The sequence below is a fragment of the Acomys russatus genome, chromosome 19, assembly GCF_903995435.1.
Source record: "Acomys russatus chromosome 19, mAcoRus1.1, whole genome shotgun sequence".
NCBI classification, from domain to species: domain Eukaryota; kingdom Metazoa; phylum Chordata; class Mammalia; order Rodentia; family Muridae; genus Acomys; species Acomys russatus.
The window spans coordinates 34,347,858-34,364,681 of record NC_067155.1 but is presented as its reverse complement, the minus strand read 5'-3'; the positions used below and the strand labels follow the sequence as shown (position 1 = coordinate 34,364,681).

Here is a 16,824-nt window from a genome sequence, read left to right as displayed (position 1 = left end):
GCCCCTGCCTAGAATCCCCCAGTGAGGGGCTGGGGTGTGGCTCAGTGGTAGAGCACCTGCCTAGAATCCCCCAGTGAGAGGCTAGGGTGTGGCTCAGTGGTAGAGCACCTGCCTAGAATCCCCCAGTGAGGGGCTGGGGTGTGTCTCTGGGGTGTGTCTCAGTGGTAGAGCCCCTGCTAGAATCCCCCAGTGAGGGGCTGGGGTGTGTCTCTGGGGTGTGGCTCAGTGGTAGAGCACCTGCCTAGAATCCCCCAGTGAGGAGCTGTGGGCATGGCTCAGTAGTTGAGCACCTGCCTAGTTAAGGGCTGGCATGTGTTCTACAGTAGACCAACTGTAAGTCCTAGTATATTCATCCCAGGTAAAACATACACACACACACACACACACACACACACACACACACACACACACACACACACAAACACACACACACACACCTTGGACTCCGAATCTATTTGACCAGTTTGTACAAGCTCAGAACTAACTAACACAGAGTAAAATCCATGTTTAGATTTAGTAGATTTCTTTCTGTTCTCACTCCCTCTCTCTGTAACCCAGACTGGTTTAGAACTCACTATGCTGCCCCAGTTGGCTATGAACAACAACAACAACAAAAGAGCCATGTGTAGTGGCCTGTGGTATATGTAGTGTGTGTGTGTGTGTGTGTGTGCGCGTGCGTGCGTGCATGTGTGCGTGTGTGTGTGTGTGAATTTTGGTTTCTTTAAAAACACAGTTATAGTAGGTGACTATGTATTTGTTTTTGTTTTAATGCCAGGTGTGGGATATGGGACTGCTTCAGATTGTCCACAGCAGCTGACTGTGATTTGACTCGTGCCCTGGAAGGGGCGTGATTTTGCTAGCTTAAAATAGTTTATGTTTGGAATTCTGGGAATTCTTGAGAGGGTATATAAATGCCAGAGCCCTGAGAGAAGCGGTGGCTGCTGCTGGTTCCTGCTGCTGCTGCTGCTGGTTGCTGATCACTTTCTCTGGTTGCTGGTTGGAGATATCCTGAAGACGAAGATTAGATTTACTCCAAAGACCTCAGCACCCATAAGCAGCAGGAAGTAGTCTAAAGGGATCTATGCCTCCTTTCCCCTCTATCCTTTTTTCTCTCCTACCTAGTGTTGGGGGGGGGGTGTTGGGATTGACGTGGAGAAAGGTGGTAGAAAAAAGAACCCAATAGCCAAGCAGTGTGTGTGTGTGTGTGTGTGTGTGTGTGTGAGAGAGAGAGAGAGAGAGAGAGACAGACAGGCAGACAGAGACAGACAGACAGACACACACACACACACACACACACACAGAGGGCTCAGTAGTTAAGAGCACTTGCTGCTCTTGCAGAGGACTTTAGTTCAGTTCCCAGCACCCACATCAGTGGCTCCTAACTGCCTATAACTCCAGTTCCAGAGGATATGACACCTTCTCCCGGCTTTAATGGACACCAGGCACTTACTTGGGTGGTACACATTCATGCAGGCAAAACACCTATGCATATGAGAATAAATAACTTTAAAAACAAAGTTTTAAAAAATCTAAATCCCTAACAGGAGCTGTGCATGGTGGCGCATGCCTTTAATCTCAGGACTTGGGAGGCAGAGGCAGGTGGCTCTCTGTGAGCTCAAGGACAGCCTGGTCGACAAAGCGAGTTCAGGACAGCCAGGGCTACAAGAGAAACCCTGTCTCAAAAAAATAAATAAAAATAAACACACACACACAAACAAAGCAAAACAACAACAAAACTAACAAAAAGAAACCCAAAGCAAACAATTTTTTTTAATCTAAATCCCTCACAGGAACCTCTTTCAAGGGATGAGGGGGTTGCCCACAGATTTTCTCAGGCCGGGAACCTCAAGGAAACTTAAGGGCACTGTTTAACTATAGAAGCTAAAAACAGAAGGAAGGAGCCCAGAAATGTCTGTAGGCGTGGCTTTTGTGTAGTGTAGTGAATTCCCAGGACCTCCCCTGTAGCCTGCAAGGCTCTTGGGAAAATTCTATCAGTGGAGACAGTCAGGACTGAACACCACAGGGCACGCAATGAACGAATCCCAACAGACACTGGTTGACAGACATGCTGTCACCAAAAAGGATGGGTCCCCAGAACAGAAGGGAGGGCCCAACAAGTATCACTAGGAGTGCAGGGGCAGGGTCAAGAGGTCACCCTCTAGGCCTGGAAACTTCACTCAAGAACTTTGGAGTTTGTCTAGCTGGATTTGAAGATCACTTGGGACCAGAAAGACTGACCCACATCCCATCTGCTCCTGGCTGACGCTGTCATTTGTGTGTGTTGCCACTGTAGGCTGTGGGTGATGGGCAGCCAGTTTCAGTTCAGAAGGGTCAAAATTATGCCAAAGGTGCTGAAGAAATGGCTCCAGGGTTAAGGATATTTGGTGCTTCCCAAAGAGTTCTGCAGTCAGCACCTAGGCAGCTCATAAGTAATCTAGCTCCAGGGGATCTGATGCCCTCTGCCAGCCCCCCAGGCAACTATACTTGTCTACACACACACACACACACACACACACACACACACACACGAATAAAAAAAAAATCTTTAAAGGCCAGGAATAGTGGCTCATACCTTTAATCCCAATATTCATGAGGCAGAGACAGGAAGATCGGTGTGAGTTCAAAGCCAGCCTGGTCTTCAGAGTGAGTTCCAGGGCATCCAGGGCTACAGAGAGATCCTGTCTCATAAAACAAAAACAAAGAATTGCATTTTGTGGATTTAGCCCAGAATCCTCAGCCACACCTTACTTAGCTTATTAAATGATTAGATTTAGGGCTTGAACTGATAGCAGATGACCTTGAGGTAGAGTAAAAGCATCTTGTATGTGAAACAGGTATGGACCATGGGTCCAGAGTTGGACGGTGGTCACTCCAGCCTTGAATGTGAACGAGGCCTGTGAAGATGCCATCCCACGATCAAGGTCAATCACATGGCAAAAGAGATTTCTTCGAGGAGCTAGTGCCAACACTATCCCAGGGCTGGCTTTTTAAAAAGGAAAAAGCGAGCTGAGCAGCAGCAGTCACCTCTCTCTGCTTCCTGACCAAAACCGGGCCAGCTGCCGAGTGTTTCTGCTGCCTCATCAGGTCTTCGCTCACCGTTGTGCCTTTCCTGCGGTGATGCACTGCCCCTGCTACTTGTGAGCTCAATAAACTCTTCCTCAAGCGGCTGTTAGTCTTGTCAACTTGACACAATCCACAGTCCCCTCTGCCATGTCTGTGGCAGTGGGAGGGGAGGTTCTTCATTGCACTGGCTGAGGCCAGAAGAGCTGTCTTCTATGGATGGCACTTTTTACCTCCTTGGGGAATTCTGAGCTGCACACGAAAGTGGATAAAGTGGGCCAGTGAGATGGCTCAGTGGGCAAAGGTGCCTGCCATTACGTAATACCAGCCATGACAGATTGTACCCCTGAACCCTAAGCAAGAGGAAGCCCTCTGTCAAGTTACTTATCTGTAAAAATATACTTAAAATGTTTTGTTGTTGTTTATTTATGTGTCTATCTGTGAACACCTGTGTTGTAACCCAGGGGGCCAGAATAGGGCATCGGATCCCTTGGATCATGTGAAACAGCTGGTGTGAGAGCTAGGAATAGAACTCAGGTCTTCTGGGATAACAGAAGCCACTCTTTGCCCATGAGCCATCTCTCCAGTGCCTTAAGTTACTTCTTGCTATGGTCATTGTTGGGGACAATAGGCCATATGGCTAATGTTCAGCCATCTTGTCAGAGCCTGCACCTTTAAGTCTCTGTGTTTCCCAGAGCTTGCCTTTCACCAGAAACTAGCTGGCCCTGTTGTGGGTCAGCAGTTAGACTAAAGACAGATAGAGATGGAGCAACCCTGTTATGGTTTAGCAGTTAGACTAGGCAAAGATGGAGCCAGATACCCTGTATGGAAGGACATTATGACCCTGCCTAGAATTCCTTATATTTTGAGAAAAGCCTGCAGCTGGGTTGCTATAGTAATATGCTTCCCTGCCTTCTGCCTTATAAAAACTGCTGCCTGACTAATAAAGTTTGAGAGTGTGATCAATCAGACTTGCTCTTCTTTGTGTCTTGCATTTTCAACAGGTGAACTTCCTCCCAAGTTTTAGTCGAACCCCACAGGCCAGGGCAGGTCATGTTGACGGCCACACCAACGTGAAAGTAGCTAATACACAAATGTATTTCGTCCTTTCCCCCAGCAACCCTGAAGGGGAAAAGCATGAACCAGTGCAGTGGGGCCAAAGGTAGAAACAGCCCAGGGCTCCGGGGACAGGACTACGACCCACACAGCCCTGAATGTAGCACTAGTACGTGAAGAGAGATGGACCTGGCTCAACTCCAGTCATTCCTTGGCCAACTGCAACTCTTAGCTGATCTCCAAAGAGTTTTTAAAGTATTGCCTTCAGTATCACATTTCTAATTATAACACATTCTATATACAAGGAGGTATCCCCAACTTCCGGAGGTTAAATAAAACAAACAAACAACAACAAAACCCCCACAAAACAAAACAAAACAAAAAAACCACTTGTATCCACTACACAACCAAAAAAAACATGGCAATTGCAATCTGCTGCTCTCCCACCCCTCCCCACAAAAGGGGAACAGCTAGATCCTTACCACCATTTTTTATTTAACTGTCAACCGGAATCCAGAATCCCCTGGGAGATGGCCCTCTGAGCACCATGGAGGATGATCTTGTGCTAACTGAGGCGTGACGACCGCCCTCTGTGGGTGGCATCACTCCCTGGCTGTGGCCTTGGACTGTAGGAAGGGAGCTGAGTAGGAAGGAAGCCTTGGGACGTCTCTGCTTTCTGCCGATGCAGTGCGTTTGCCTGCCTCCCGCTTCTGCCTCCATGCCTTCCTTTTGAACCAGAAGCCAGAACACACACTTTCTCCCTTGGACTGCTTTTATAAGGTACTTTATCACAGGAAAGGAGGAAAGAAATGAATACAATGCTATTTGATCTTTGATCTGCCTTGAGACAGGCTCTTGCAAAGGTGTCCAGGCTGGCCTGAAGCTTGCTATGGAGCCCAAGCTGGCTTTGAGCTTGGGATGTCCAGATTCAGCCTCCTGAGAGAGTGCTGGAATTCCAGGCAAGCACCGAGGCTACAACTCCAAGTTATAGCACTCTATTTTTTTTTTTCCGAGACAAGGTTTCTCTGTGTAGCCTTAGCTGTCTTGGACTCACTTTGTAGACCAGGCTGGCCTCAAACTCACAGCGATCCGCCTGCCTCTGCCTCCCGAGTGCTGGGATTAAAGGCGTGCGCCACAACACCTGGCTCCTATAGCACTCTACTTTATGTAATCCTTACATAATTACACTTTATGTATTTTGGGAGGATTTGCTTTCTTCCTCAGCACGAGCAGCCACATGTTCATGGGTGCAAGAAACCAGGTATTGTTGGCGTCATAGCTTTAGGATTCTTACGGCAGGAAGGTGGTACTCCCTAGTCCCTGCCCGACTGATGGCTGGTGTGTTGTTTCAAACTTTGGGCTAGCACCTATCAACAATGCACTTGTCTCTTGGTTACCATCAGATGAGAAGCTCTTGACACCACGCCATATACAGGAAAGCACTGTTTTTACATGGCACACGGCAGAGGGTGTGGGGTCTTCGATGAAGTGGACTGATCACCAAGATAAAGCATATCAGTTCCCACAGCATGGAGCACAGAGCTGAGAGTAGAAAAAGTAGAACCCTACTGTGTGCCTGCAGTAAGATGCCCATGCTGTTGTTTATTGAGACAGTCTCACTATGTAGCCCAGGCTGGCCTCAAACTCTGGATCCTCCTATCTCTACCTCTTGAGTGCATAAATCAGCACATCTGGCTTTAATTTTTTTCTTTGTGTGTGTCTGCGTGTGTGCGCGCACGTGCGAGCATGCGTGTATGTGTGTGTAAGAGAGAGGGAGTGTGTGAATGTGGGCACAAACATGCCATCTTTAGAATACACAGATGAAGTCAAGTTTCGGGAGTCTGTTCTTTACTTCCACAGTGGGCCCCAGGGATCGAACCCACGTCATCAGGCTTTTACAGCAAGTCCCTTTACCTTCTGAGCCAGCTGCTAGCCTTGGCTTGTTACTGATTACTAATGTCGTATGTTAATACTTAGAAATAGGTTGACCCTTACTTTCTGACTCCTCATTACTTGTCCTCCACATGCGCCCAGTAGTTCCCCAAGAACAGTGTGCATTTGTCAGTTGTTGAGCACAGGGGTCTGTGATAAATGTCCGTGGGATTACTCTGGCCAGTGCTTGCTGGGGGTGGGGACAGGGACAAATCCAGCCAGAGCCATCTGCTGCTGTATTATGTCTCTTCGCTCTGCAGGGCAGAGTTAAGTGGTTGTGACAAAGACCATACGGCTTCCCAAAGCTGGAACCAGTCACTAGCCAGCCCTTCCCAGATACAGCTCAGCAACCACTATCCTAGGCTGCCCAAAAGCTCAGTGTTAACAGAACACTGATCTTAAATGCTGTGTGATATAATGGCCTACTTTGAAATTTGTTTTGTTTTGTTTTGAGACAGGGTTTCTCTGTATAGCCTTGGCTGTCCTGGACTCGCCTTGTAGACCAGGCTGGCCTTGAACTCAGAGATCCGCCTGCCTCAGTCTCCCTGAGTGCTGGGATTCCAGGCATACGCCACCACACCTGGCTGAAGTTTGATAACTTTTCTTTGCTATTTTCTATTGGAGCTAAGTAATCCGGGACAAGCATGTCAAACAGCATCCCGACTTTCCTAGCATGGTCTCTCCTATCATTAATGCAGGGCCCTTCTGTCCTTTTTACTATGGAAGCTTTTTCTCAGTTGCATTTCATGCCCTCACATTCTGAGGATGTTTCTTCGATCTCAGCAGCAGCAGCAGCAGCAGCAGCAGCAGCAGTAGCAGCAGCAGCAGCAGGCCCCCAGCCCCAAACTAACCACCTCTACTTCTCTGCAGGTCCTCCCTCCCCATCCTCCTCCTCCACTCAACACAATCTCCACTTCAACGCAGCTCCTCCTCCTCCTAGGTCCTCCTCTTCTCCACAGTGACAATCTCCACTCATGCAGCATGGCTTCTCCTCCCAACAACAGCCACACATACAGTTTACCCCTGCCCAGGAGCTCTCCACCATATTCCTTCATGTCCACTAACAGGGTCTAGTCACCAACCCCCAAGCTCAAGTCGTCCTCCGCCTCTGCTTCCCAAGGGCTGTGGTTACAATTGTGGCACCACCATTCCTCGCTTCCCAATTTGAAGCTTGAACCCTCTGGGTGTCCTCTACAGGTACTGCACCCTGAGCGCTGCACACGTCACCAGCCCTGCCACCTCCTTCAGAACAGGGAAGAAGTTCTAGGTCCGGGCACATAGCTCAATGGTGGAGAGCTTGCCTTGTACATTCAAGGCTTTGGGTTCCATCCCAAGAATCATAAAAAAAAAAAGGAAAATAAAAAAGAACATCTGAATTCTTACATCAGACTTAAAACATTTGGCCAGTGTTTTAGTTCCAGGTTGTTTGGCATTTATTTTTATTGTGTTTGTAATGGAGAAATACATTATCTGCTTTCAAAATAGTGCTTGAAAATACAAGGAGTACAGATACCACATAACAGCAAACTCAGTCAGGAGACACTTCGCACATCACATGAAAAAATAGTCTGGTATTCACGTATTAAAAACTAGACTTCAAAAGTCCCAAGTTTCCAGCTTGGTTTAAAAAAAAAACAGGTATAGTTACACAAAACATTTAATAAACATTTTCCCAATGTGTAAACAAAATGAGGAGACTACATTTGTGCCTGGCAGTCTCAAGCAGACACCACAGCTATTTGGAATGCAGAAGCCGTGTGCTTTTCACCTGATTTCTCATGCTGGTAGAAGGGCAGGGTGAGCGTGCACAGGGCAGAGGTGTGACAGACAGAGATCCATCCAGTACTGTAGGTATCAGAAAGTTTCAAATACTGCCTAGCTTAAAAGGAGAAAGACTATAGTCCAACACTGGAAATTAATCTAGAAAGACAAGGGAAGGTTGAGCATTTTTGGTTTGACAGGGGAGAAAACAGGCAGAAGACAGAGGAACAGGGATTTAGAAGGATGGGAAGAGATAGGTCTGGCTGTATGGAAAACCTGTTCAGTTAGTTTGCTGTGTCTGGATTAAGAAAGACTAAAGCTAGTAATGACATCTGTTGGCCCTCGTGCTTACTGCATATGGGGACTCTGTGACTTTACTGAGAAGCAGCTCTTTAACTAAAAGTACCCCAATACCCCTACTATTTGGTAGAAGAGTAGAAAGCTGACTAGATGTCAAGTGTTTCGTAAAAATTATTTTTTGTATGACTGTACATATAAAATCTGATAAATTCTGGTACTGAAATTAAAAAAAAAAACATAGCTTAAAGTTCTTGGAGTAAAAATGCCTTTTGCCTACATATTTAAAATTGGAAATTAGTTTCCTTCCAAAGCAGATATTCTGTGATAGAGAAAAACCTCACATCCGTGGAGATCAAGAAACCAACCAGGAGCACTCACATCATGGTTTGGATCAGTACCCTGCATTTTTAAACAACAAAATGCACGCATGCTTAATGCGAAGAGGATGAAGGCAAAAAGGCTTTGTTTGAGGACAAAAGACTGTGGGACTCCAAGATAATACCTACTGGCTGATCATACACCCTCCCAGACAATTCTACAGATAACGCCCGTGTACCATTTCTTGATCTTGTCCCACAGAAACCAAATATTTAGTAATTATGGTTCTGATGCCAAGTAAATGCCCTCAGAGATGACATTCCATTTTAAAGGATGCAGCCACCGCCTGGGAACTCAGAGAGACTTTTGTGCTTTCTTAAGTACATTACTACAAAAATAGCATGCAACTTTAAGATTAGTAAAGAAGCCTTTTCAGGGAGGAAAAAAAAGTGAAAATTCACCAAAGTGAAAAGTCAAAAATTAGTTCTAGTTCTAATGGAAACTTTAAGTTAAGTCCCATAAAGTGCTAAAATAAGGGGTTTGGTAGCTTCTATTGCAAAATTTCCCAACAATGGACCAAACATAACTCAATACGTATGTCAGTCATGGATAAAAATGAATACAGGGGGTCTTTCTCTTTTCTAATAGTAGTCCTCTGAAATAACGTGGTTGCTAGCAACAAGCTAATGACCTGAGGCAAGAGTAACAGAACTCCTGGGTTTGAATGCTAATCTGGCCTTCCGTTCAAGATTAGGCCAGTAAAAAAAAAAAAAAAAAAATGTTGTCGATCAAGTATGAATCTACTCTGGGTCGTATCTAGTCTGTTTTCTTTTAACATCTGAAAACAACAAGTTGAATTTGCAAGAATTTGTGTAAGGGCCTTTGAGGTGGTTTCTAGCCATTCAATCTGTTTTATTGAACTCTCAATAAAAGGAATAGGATCTCTAGGAAAAACAGGGATACCGGGCTTATCTGTTCCCAGGTGTTTCCTGAGAGGCCAACAGAGAAGCTGCTGTCTGAGTGGTGTCTAAGCTGAACTTGTCTGTCTGGCTCCTCCCCTTCTGTTGGGTTTCTTTTTCCTTCTTTTCAGGTGAGAATGTCTTCTAGACTCCTAGTATAGGATTGGGTATGTTCGTTGCTGTATTTCCTGAAGGTCTAGATGGATGGTTTACCAGATGTGTCGAAGAAACAACTCTGGTCACTGTAGGCTTAGGTGGTGGTGGAATGGTCGGCTGTGAGGTTATCTGAGGGATGCTTTCACTCAGCGCAATCCCCGAACTTTCTATGGGACTCACATGCTGCAAGGAAACGTCAGGAAACTGGATGCCGGTCATTGATGCTGCCATAACAGCCAGAGCAGGGCTGTTTCTTCCCTGAGGGTTTCCAGTCAGTGGACCTGTCTTCACAGTGCCAGTAGCTGAAGGTGCAGACATGCTGTTTTCACTGTCTACAGACAAGAGAAGGCTGCTGCTATTCACAGCTGTCAATCTTACGCCTTCTGATAAGTGCACTTCCTTCTTCTGAAGAACATGATTTGGAAGTAGCTGGTGCAATTCCTTTCTTCTTAGATGCATTGCAGCAATCTTCATATCCATCTCAAACATCTTACTATTTATTGCCTGTCTGTACACTGTATCTGTGAAAGACTGAATATCAGAGGTGAGATCAATACTGAGAAATTTAGAATTTTCCGGCCTCTTCAACACTAACCCAATCACCCACATGGTACAAAATTCTTCCCTGTCAACGTTTTCTTTTGGTGCTGGAAATGACTGGGGATTCACATGTGCCAAAGTAATGAACTCATTCTTTTCCAGGTTCCCAACCAGGATTCGGATCTTTGACTCCACCAAGCCCACCCACTCTAAATGTTGTTTCTCCGTTGGTGCACTTGCCAGGAGTACAATATAATGCTTATATTTTTGGAAAAAGCTTGGAGCCTCAAAAAGTTTGGACCATTCTGCCTTATTCAGCAAAATTTCATGTGTGATAGCAAGTCCTTGCTTAAACTCCTCAATCATGACCATCCTGGTCGAGACAGACACATTGTACGTGGAGTTCTGCTGCGGGTATGCTGGTGTGATTATGGGCATAAGATGGTATCTGTCACTGGGATTCACTCTTGGGTCCCATACAGGCAGGTTAAGATTCCTTTCTTCTGGTTCTTTTAGCAACACCGGATTTGGCCATTCCCACTCAGAAAACACCAAGAAAAATTTTCGTACAAGAGTGGATGCTATTGCATTTGGATAAAGCTGGCAAGTTCTTGCTACTAGCATAGCCCAGGAAACACCTCCAAGGAAACCCAATATATTGGAATAGATATTGTGGCATTTGGCCCATAATTTGATGGCTCTCAGTGTTAACCTGAAGCTGTCGATGTTTGGTACTAGATGTAAAATTTCATCAGTTACCCGGCAACCATTAAGGCTTCTTATGCACCTAATATCTAAATTTTTAAGCAGACTATCATCTCGTAGGTCCAAATCTTCTGGAATAGTCTGCAATGCTAATCTTGCGAACAAAATATCAATCTCTATCCCATCAAAACACAGTTTGATAACCGGCACAAAGGCCTCTTCGACAGCTCTTAAGTCTTTTACTTCCTCCTGTAGTTTCAATTTGTCATAGAAGGAGGTGAAAAAGTCATTTCGATCTACGTGTCTTGGCGCAACACACAACGCATCGATATCAGCACCTTTCGTGTGTACTCCCAGTCGGTAGGAGCCAAATGTAAAAATTTTCCCCCCAACATTCTCAATTACAGCTTGTGGAAGATTCCTGCTTTCACTGATTTCTCGGATCCATTCCTTCACCAGATTATTTAATTTCTGCAAAATTAAAATCCTGCGCTGCAGTTCCTCTTCCTCTTCAAACACCCCGAAGGGCTGGAGGGTCTCGATCAGCTTCTGGGTGAGCTCGCGGTCTGTGTCCTTGGGGGCGGCCAGGCTGATGGGGGACGATATGCCGTACTGCTTCGGGGCGGGAGCCGGCTGTTGTGCTCCTTGGGTGGTCACCGCAAATGGCATCATCTCTAGCTGCCGCGCCGCCAGGGCACCTGCCCCGCCACCGCGACCTCGGCGGCCTCTGCTCGGCTCATGATCCGAAGGCACGAGGGGCGGGCTCCTGCCGGCCGCCCCTGTCGGCCCCCCGCTGCGCTCCGAGCCCGCCGCCTCAAGCGCTTCCCCTGGTACCCCTCCGGGCCAACATGGCGCCGGGCTCCTCAGCGGTCGCGGTCCAGAACCGACGGCACACGCACGCGCCTGCGCACCCGTCGCTGCCGCTGTGGGTCTCACGAGATTGGAGGGAATTCTCGCGCTGGGGGGCTTCCGGAAGAGCCATCCAGGTCCGCTCCTGCCTGGATCTGAGAAGTCTCTCTAGAGGGAGAAGACATGGTCCTATATCCTCAAGCAGGGCCCAGAGTGACAGTGGCGCCCTCACTAGGCCCTGGTGTCACTGTTCCCCTGGCTCCTGCTAAGCTCCCATCAAACCAAACTACGGCCCTTTCGTCGTCGTCTGCCAGCCACACTCAAATCTCTTCTCAATTGTCCCATGGTTTCCACTGCTGTGTGTGCAAGGTAAATCTGCTGCATTTGCAAGGGCGCGCTGGGATTCCTGCATCAGGGCGGGAGTCCTTTTCATTTCGTGGCCTCTAGAAGATTCCCACGCCTATGCTTGGAATATGCTCTTCCCGACATTCTCTTGGTTCTCTTCATTTAGATAAGCGGTAAGCCCTCCCATTCTCTCCATGCGCTACAGCTGCGCTGGTTCTTGGGTAATACCAAGAATGGGTAACGCCTCTCCATTCTCACTTTGGTTGTATGTGGTTTGCAGTTTAAACACCACTGAAGGGCATTACTTATTTATTTTTGCCGTACTGGAGATGGAACCTAGGGCCTTGCAATACTCACTTTTCTGTTACTAGAGACATTATTGTTCCAGCTTCACTGTTGTTGCTGACAGAAAACAACTGAGGGGTGAGGGGGGATTGTGTGGCTTACAATTCCGGGTTACAGTCAGTTACGGGGTAGCTGAGCCACATCACGATCACAGAAAGAGCAGTGAGAACAAGTGCACCCATGCTCGCTTGCTGTCACCCATCTTTCTCCTGTTTATACGGTTCAGGACCCCTTGCCCAAGGACGGTAACGCCCACAGTGGGCTGGACCTTCCTGTCTCAGGGAACAGTCAAGACAGTCCCCTACAGACACACACACCACAGGCCAACCAGATCTAGGTAATTCTTCATTAAGACTCTTCCCAAGGTTGAAGAAGGCTAGGAGGAGGTGGAGCCCCGCTATATCGCTTTTCTAGGACATGAGATTGGTTCCCAGCTCAAAACCACCCGGTTCAATACCTCTGGCCTCTGTGAGCACCAGCAAACACATGCACACACACACACCCCCACATAGACACGCATGCCTACACATAATTGAAACAGATAAAACTACATTTTTAAAAAGGGGACTTTCTTGTTGACTCTAGGTTGTGGTAAACTGACAGTTAAAGTTAACCTGCACAATTCCCTTGCTCTCTTAAAGTCTATCTTTGTTTTGGAGGTGATATTGTTTTCATTGCACCATGTTTTCTTTCTATAATTTCTTCAGATATAGGGAGCATGCTTTAGTATCCTATAGCCAATAATGCTCCTGAAACTCTAGTTCTGTAGTTTGTTGTCTTTTATGAACTTCTACACACTTTCCCTTTTATGTCCCCTTATTTTCATTGTGAGCTCATTTCTGGAGAGGACTGGGAAGTCCACATAGTGGATATAGTCTTCTAAGTAGGATTTGCTTTGTTTTTGCCAGAAGCGCTTGTACTTACTAACCTGTGTATAATGATTTCTTTTTTCTTTGTTTGTTTCTTTTGAGACAGTATCTCTCTATGTAGCTTTGGCTGTCCTCGAACTCACAGAGATCCGAACTCACAGAGATCCGCCTGCCTCGGCCTCCTGAGTGCGGCACCACGCCCAGCAGGTACAATTTTTTCATATCTACTATAATCCCAACCCAAATACAAGTGTGACAAAGTGTGCTTTTTAATTCTAAAGATTTCTTTTTAAGTTTTCACCATCCAGAACCCAAGTCAAAAAAGATATCTTTCCTTGTCATATCCTTGTGCCAGGTTGGTACTCAACATACCATCCTTTGGCGAGACCAACTTCCTCAGAAAGGAGGGGAGTCTCAGTGCTAGCTACCCACCTTTCTAAGGTCTCAGGGGGCTCTGCCTCTTCTGGGAAGCTGTCAAGCTCAATTTTCTTTTTTATGATTTTATTTTTATTTGTGTGTGTGTGTCTGTGGGTGAGTGCACACACATCCTCCGCGGCTGTCCTTACAACATGGTGCAGGGACTCAAACTCTGATCCTCTGGAAGAGCACCAGGTGCTTTTACCCACTCAGCCATCGTTCCAGCTCCGAGCTTAAGCTCCTTCGTCGTACAAATGGACAGATCCTGTGCTTCGTCTGGAGAAAGAGGTCAGTCAATAAAGTGTTTCTGTGTGAGCATGGGGACCTGGGACCCATGTAAAAAGTGGGCACAAGTGGGGCACACCTGCAGTATGAGAGAAGCAGGTACAGGCAGATCCCTGCACTTGGAGGGCAAGCAGAGCCTGCTTGGTGAACTGTAGGCCACTAGCTGGACAGCTCTTGAGGAACAGCGCCTGAGGTTACGCTAGCATACACACGCACACGCACTCACACACACCTGCGCATTCACTAACACATACTGATGCACATACAGGAGGTCCATGGTTGGTCCTCATCTTCACCCTCAGAAATGTCCTTTATTTGGGGTAGGGTACTAACTGATACCTTTGGAAGATAATTTATAATGTCCATTAGTTTCTAGCTTTTCATTACATATTTTACAGAACTAATCCAATCTTTGGTTACTTCCATGCTGCCCAATTCAATGAACCCAATGACCTTCATTGTCTCTGAATCACAGAACTTCATGTTTGACCAACAAGGCCAGCACAGCACCATACTGTGTTCCTGTTGTCTGTGTATCTCTGGACACTTTCTACCTTTCTCAGTTTGCCTTGCTGGCTTCTTCGTTGCCTGGCCTCTGGATGTTGGAGGTCCTCCAGTATCTCTGTAAGCCCTCATCCCTCCTCATGGCATGAACACTCACTACCTGCATGCTCTGTCAACTTCCACAGCCTTAGTTTCACCAGCCAGTCATGGTGGTTTATGTGTGTAATCTCAGCAGTAGAGAGGCTGAAGCAGGAGGCTCATGGGATTGAAATCAGCCTGGACTACACACTGAGTTCCAGGCAAGCCTGGGCAATGAGACCCTATCTATAAACAAATATTACCCACTTACAGATTAACTTTTTTAAAAAAAGATTTATTTATTTATTATGAATACAGTACTCTGTCTGCATGTACACCTGCATGCCAGAAGAGGGCACCAGATCTTACTATAGATGGTTGTGAGCCACCATGTGGTTGCTGGGAATTGAACTCAGGACCTCTGGAAGAGCAGTCAGTGCTCTTAACCTCTGAGCCATCTCTCCAGACCCCCACATTAACTTTTTATAATCAGATACTCTCTCCTAAGTAATGGGTCAATACCATGACTCCAACTATGCCAGTTTGGATGTCTCAACCTTTGCCATTAAAGAGAACACTTGGGGCAGCTCAGAGGGTAAAAGCACTTGTTGCACAAACCTCAGGACCTCAGTGAGCTCTCCAAACTAGTGGGTTGGGAACTGGTTCCTGAAAGCTGTCCTCTGAGCTCCATAAGTGTGCCATGGATATACTTTGCTAGCACACAATAAATAGGTGAGAAAGGCTGCTCATTCTACTCCCATAACCTGTTTCTACCTGGAGTCTCCATTTAGAAAGCCACACCTCCATCTACCCTGAATCCTCAGCGTCATTCTTGGCACCGCCTTCTTTCTTATTTTCAACATTCAGTTCTCTTACCAGCACTGTTGATTCTACTTGCTAAATAGCTGGACTCCGTCCACTTCTCCCCACCTGGAATCTAAGCCACCACCATCTCTTGTGAAACTTCTCCAGCCAACCTATTACTGATCTTCTCAAATATTCTGGCCTCAGGAGCCAAAGAGGCCTTGTACATGCTCCGATGTTCTCGGTACTGTAAGTCTAGAGTTCCTCTCTGGCACTGCTGCTTTCCAGACACTGCCTGCCCAGCTGTACTGTCTGCTTGTCCCTGGGTCTTTGAACAATACTGTTCCTTTGCCCAGAATGTTCTTCCTGCCCCACCAACTGCCCACTGCTCTTCACTCGGTGTGTGTTATCATCTCTGACAAAGGTTGGCTTCAAGTTCATCTCAGAGATGAATTTCCTAAATCCATTATGAACTTTTTTTTTTTTTTTTTTTTTTTTGGTTTTTCGAGACAGGGTTTCTCTGTGTAGCCTTGGCCATCCTGGACTCACTTTGTAGACCAGGCTGGCCTCGAACTCACAGCGATCTGCCTGCCTCTGCCTCCCGAGTGCTGGGATTAAAGGCGTGCACCACCACGCCTGGCCAAACTCATTTTTTTAAAGGTGCACTTTAACCTTTTTTTCTGTACTGAGGGTTGAGCCTGGGTCTATATGCACTCTATGCAAATGTGTTACCATGGAGCTGCACCCCTACCCCCAAAACTATTTGTAGTTATGTTTCCTGGAAGATTGTGTGTGTGTGTGTGTGTGTGTGTGTGTGTGTGTGTGTGTGTATAGTGAGTGCACACACGTGTGTACATGAGTGCTGTGCCTGTGTAAGAATGGAAGCACTCTACCTTATTTTGAATCACAGTCTTTCTCCAAACGTGAGTCTCACAAGTTTCAACTAGGCCAGCACCGGGGTTACAGGCATGCACAAGACCATGCCTGGGTTGTTACGTGAGTCTGGGATCGGAACTCGGATTCCTCATGGCTGTGTAGCAATCTCTCTTCACCCTTGAGTCATCTCTCCAGCTCCTTGAGAGCTTTTTTGGAGGTGGGGGTGGTGTCGAGACAGAGTTTCACTGTGTAGCCCTGGAACTCACTTTGTAGACCAGGCTGGCTTTGAACTCAGAAATCTCTTGCCTCTGCCTCCCAGGTGCTGGGAATAAAGGCATGTGCCACCACTGCCTGACAGCTTGAGAGCTTTTATCTTTATCATTATTACCATTAGATTCTCGGCTACCCTAGAACCAGATCTGTTTGCCTGTGAACTGCCTTATGTGCAGCACCACACCAAGCCTAGCACACAGGAGCTCCTCAGTATTTGCCCTGAAATGAACAAGAGTGAAGCCAGCTCACCCTCAAGTCAGATCTGGAATCACTGTTCTGTGGGGCTGAGTGAGCCTCGATCTCTGCGCTTTAGGAAAATGACATTACTAAGAGGTTTTTACTGGAAATGCTTTACACAGATCATGTGCGGTGTGGAATCTCTACTTCGAACT

At 46.7% G+C, this 16,824-nt stretch overlaps 2 protein-coding genes across 2 annotated transcripts in view; both read right to left on the bottom strand.

Annotated features, from left to right (window-relative positions):
* Radil (Rap associating with DIL domain) overlaps window positions 1-16,824 on the bottom strand; it is a 58,899-nt gene that overhangs the window by 32,679 nt on the left and 9,396 nt on the right. The gene's annotated exons all lie outside the window — the stretch shown is intronic.
* Papolb (poly(A) polymerase beta) lies at window positions 9,198-11,632 on the bottom strand. The gene is given in 2 exon segments (XM_051161112.1): window positions 9,198-9,586; window positions 9,588-11,632. Coding segments are annotated over 2 exon segments (1,920 nt in total). The 5' UTR covers window positions 11,460-11,632; the 3' UTR covers window positions 9,198-9,538.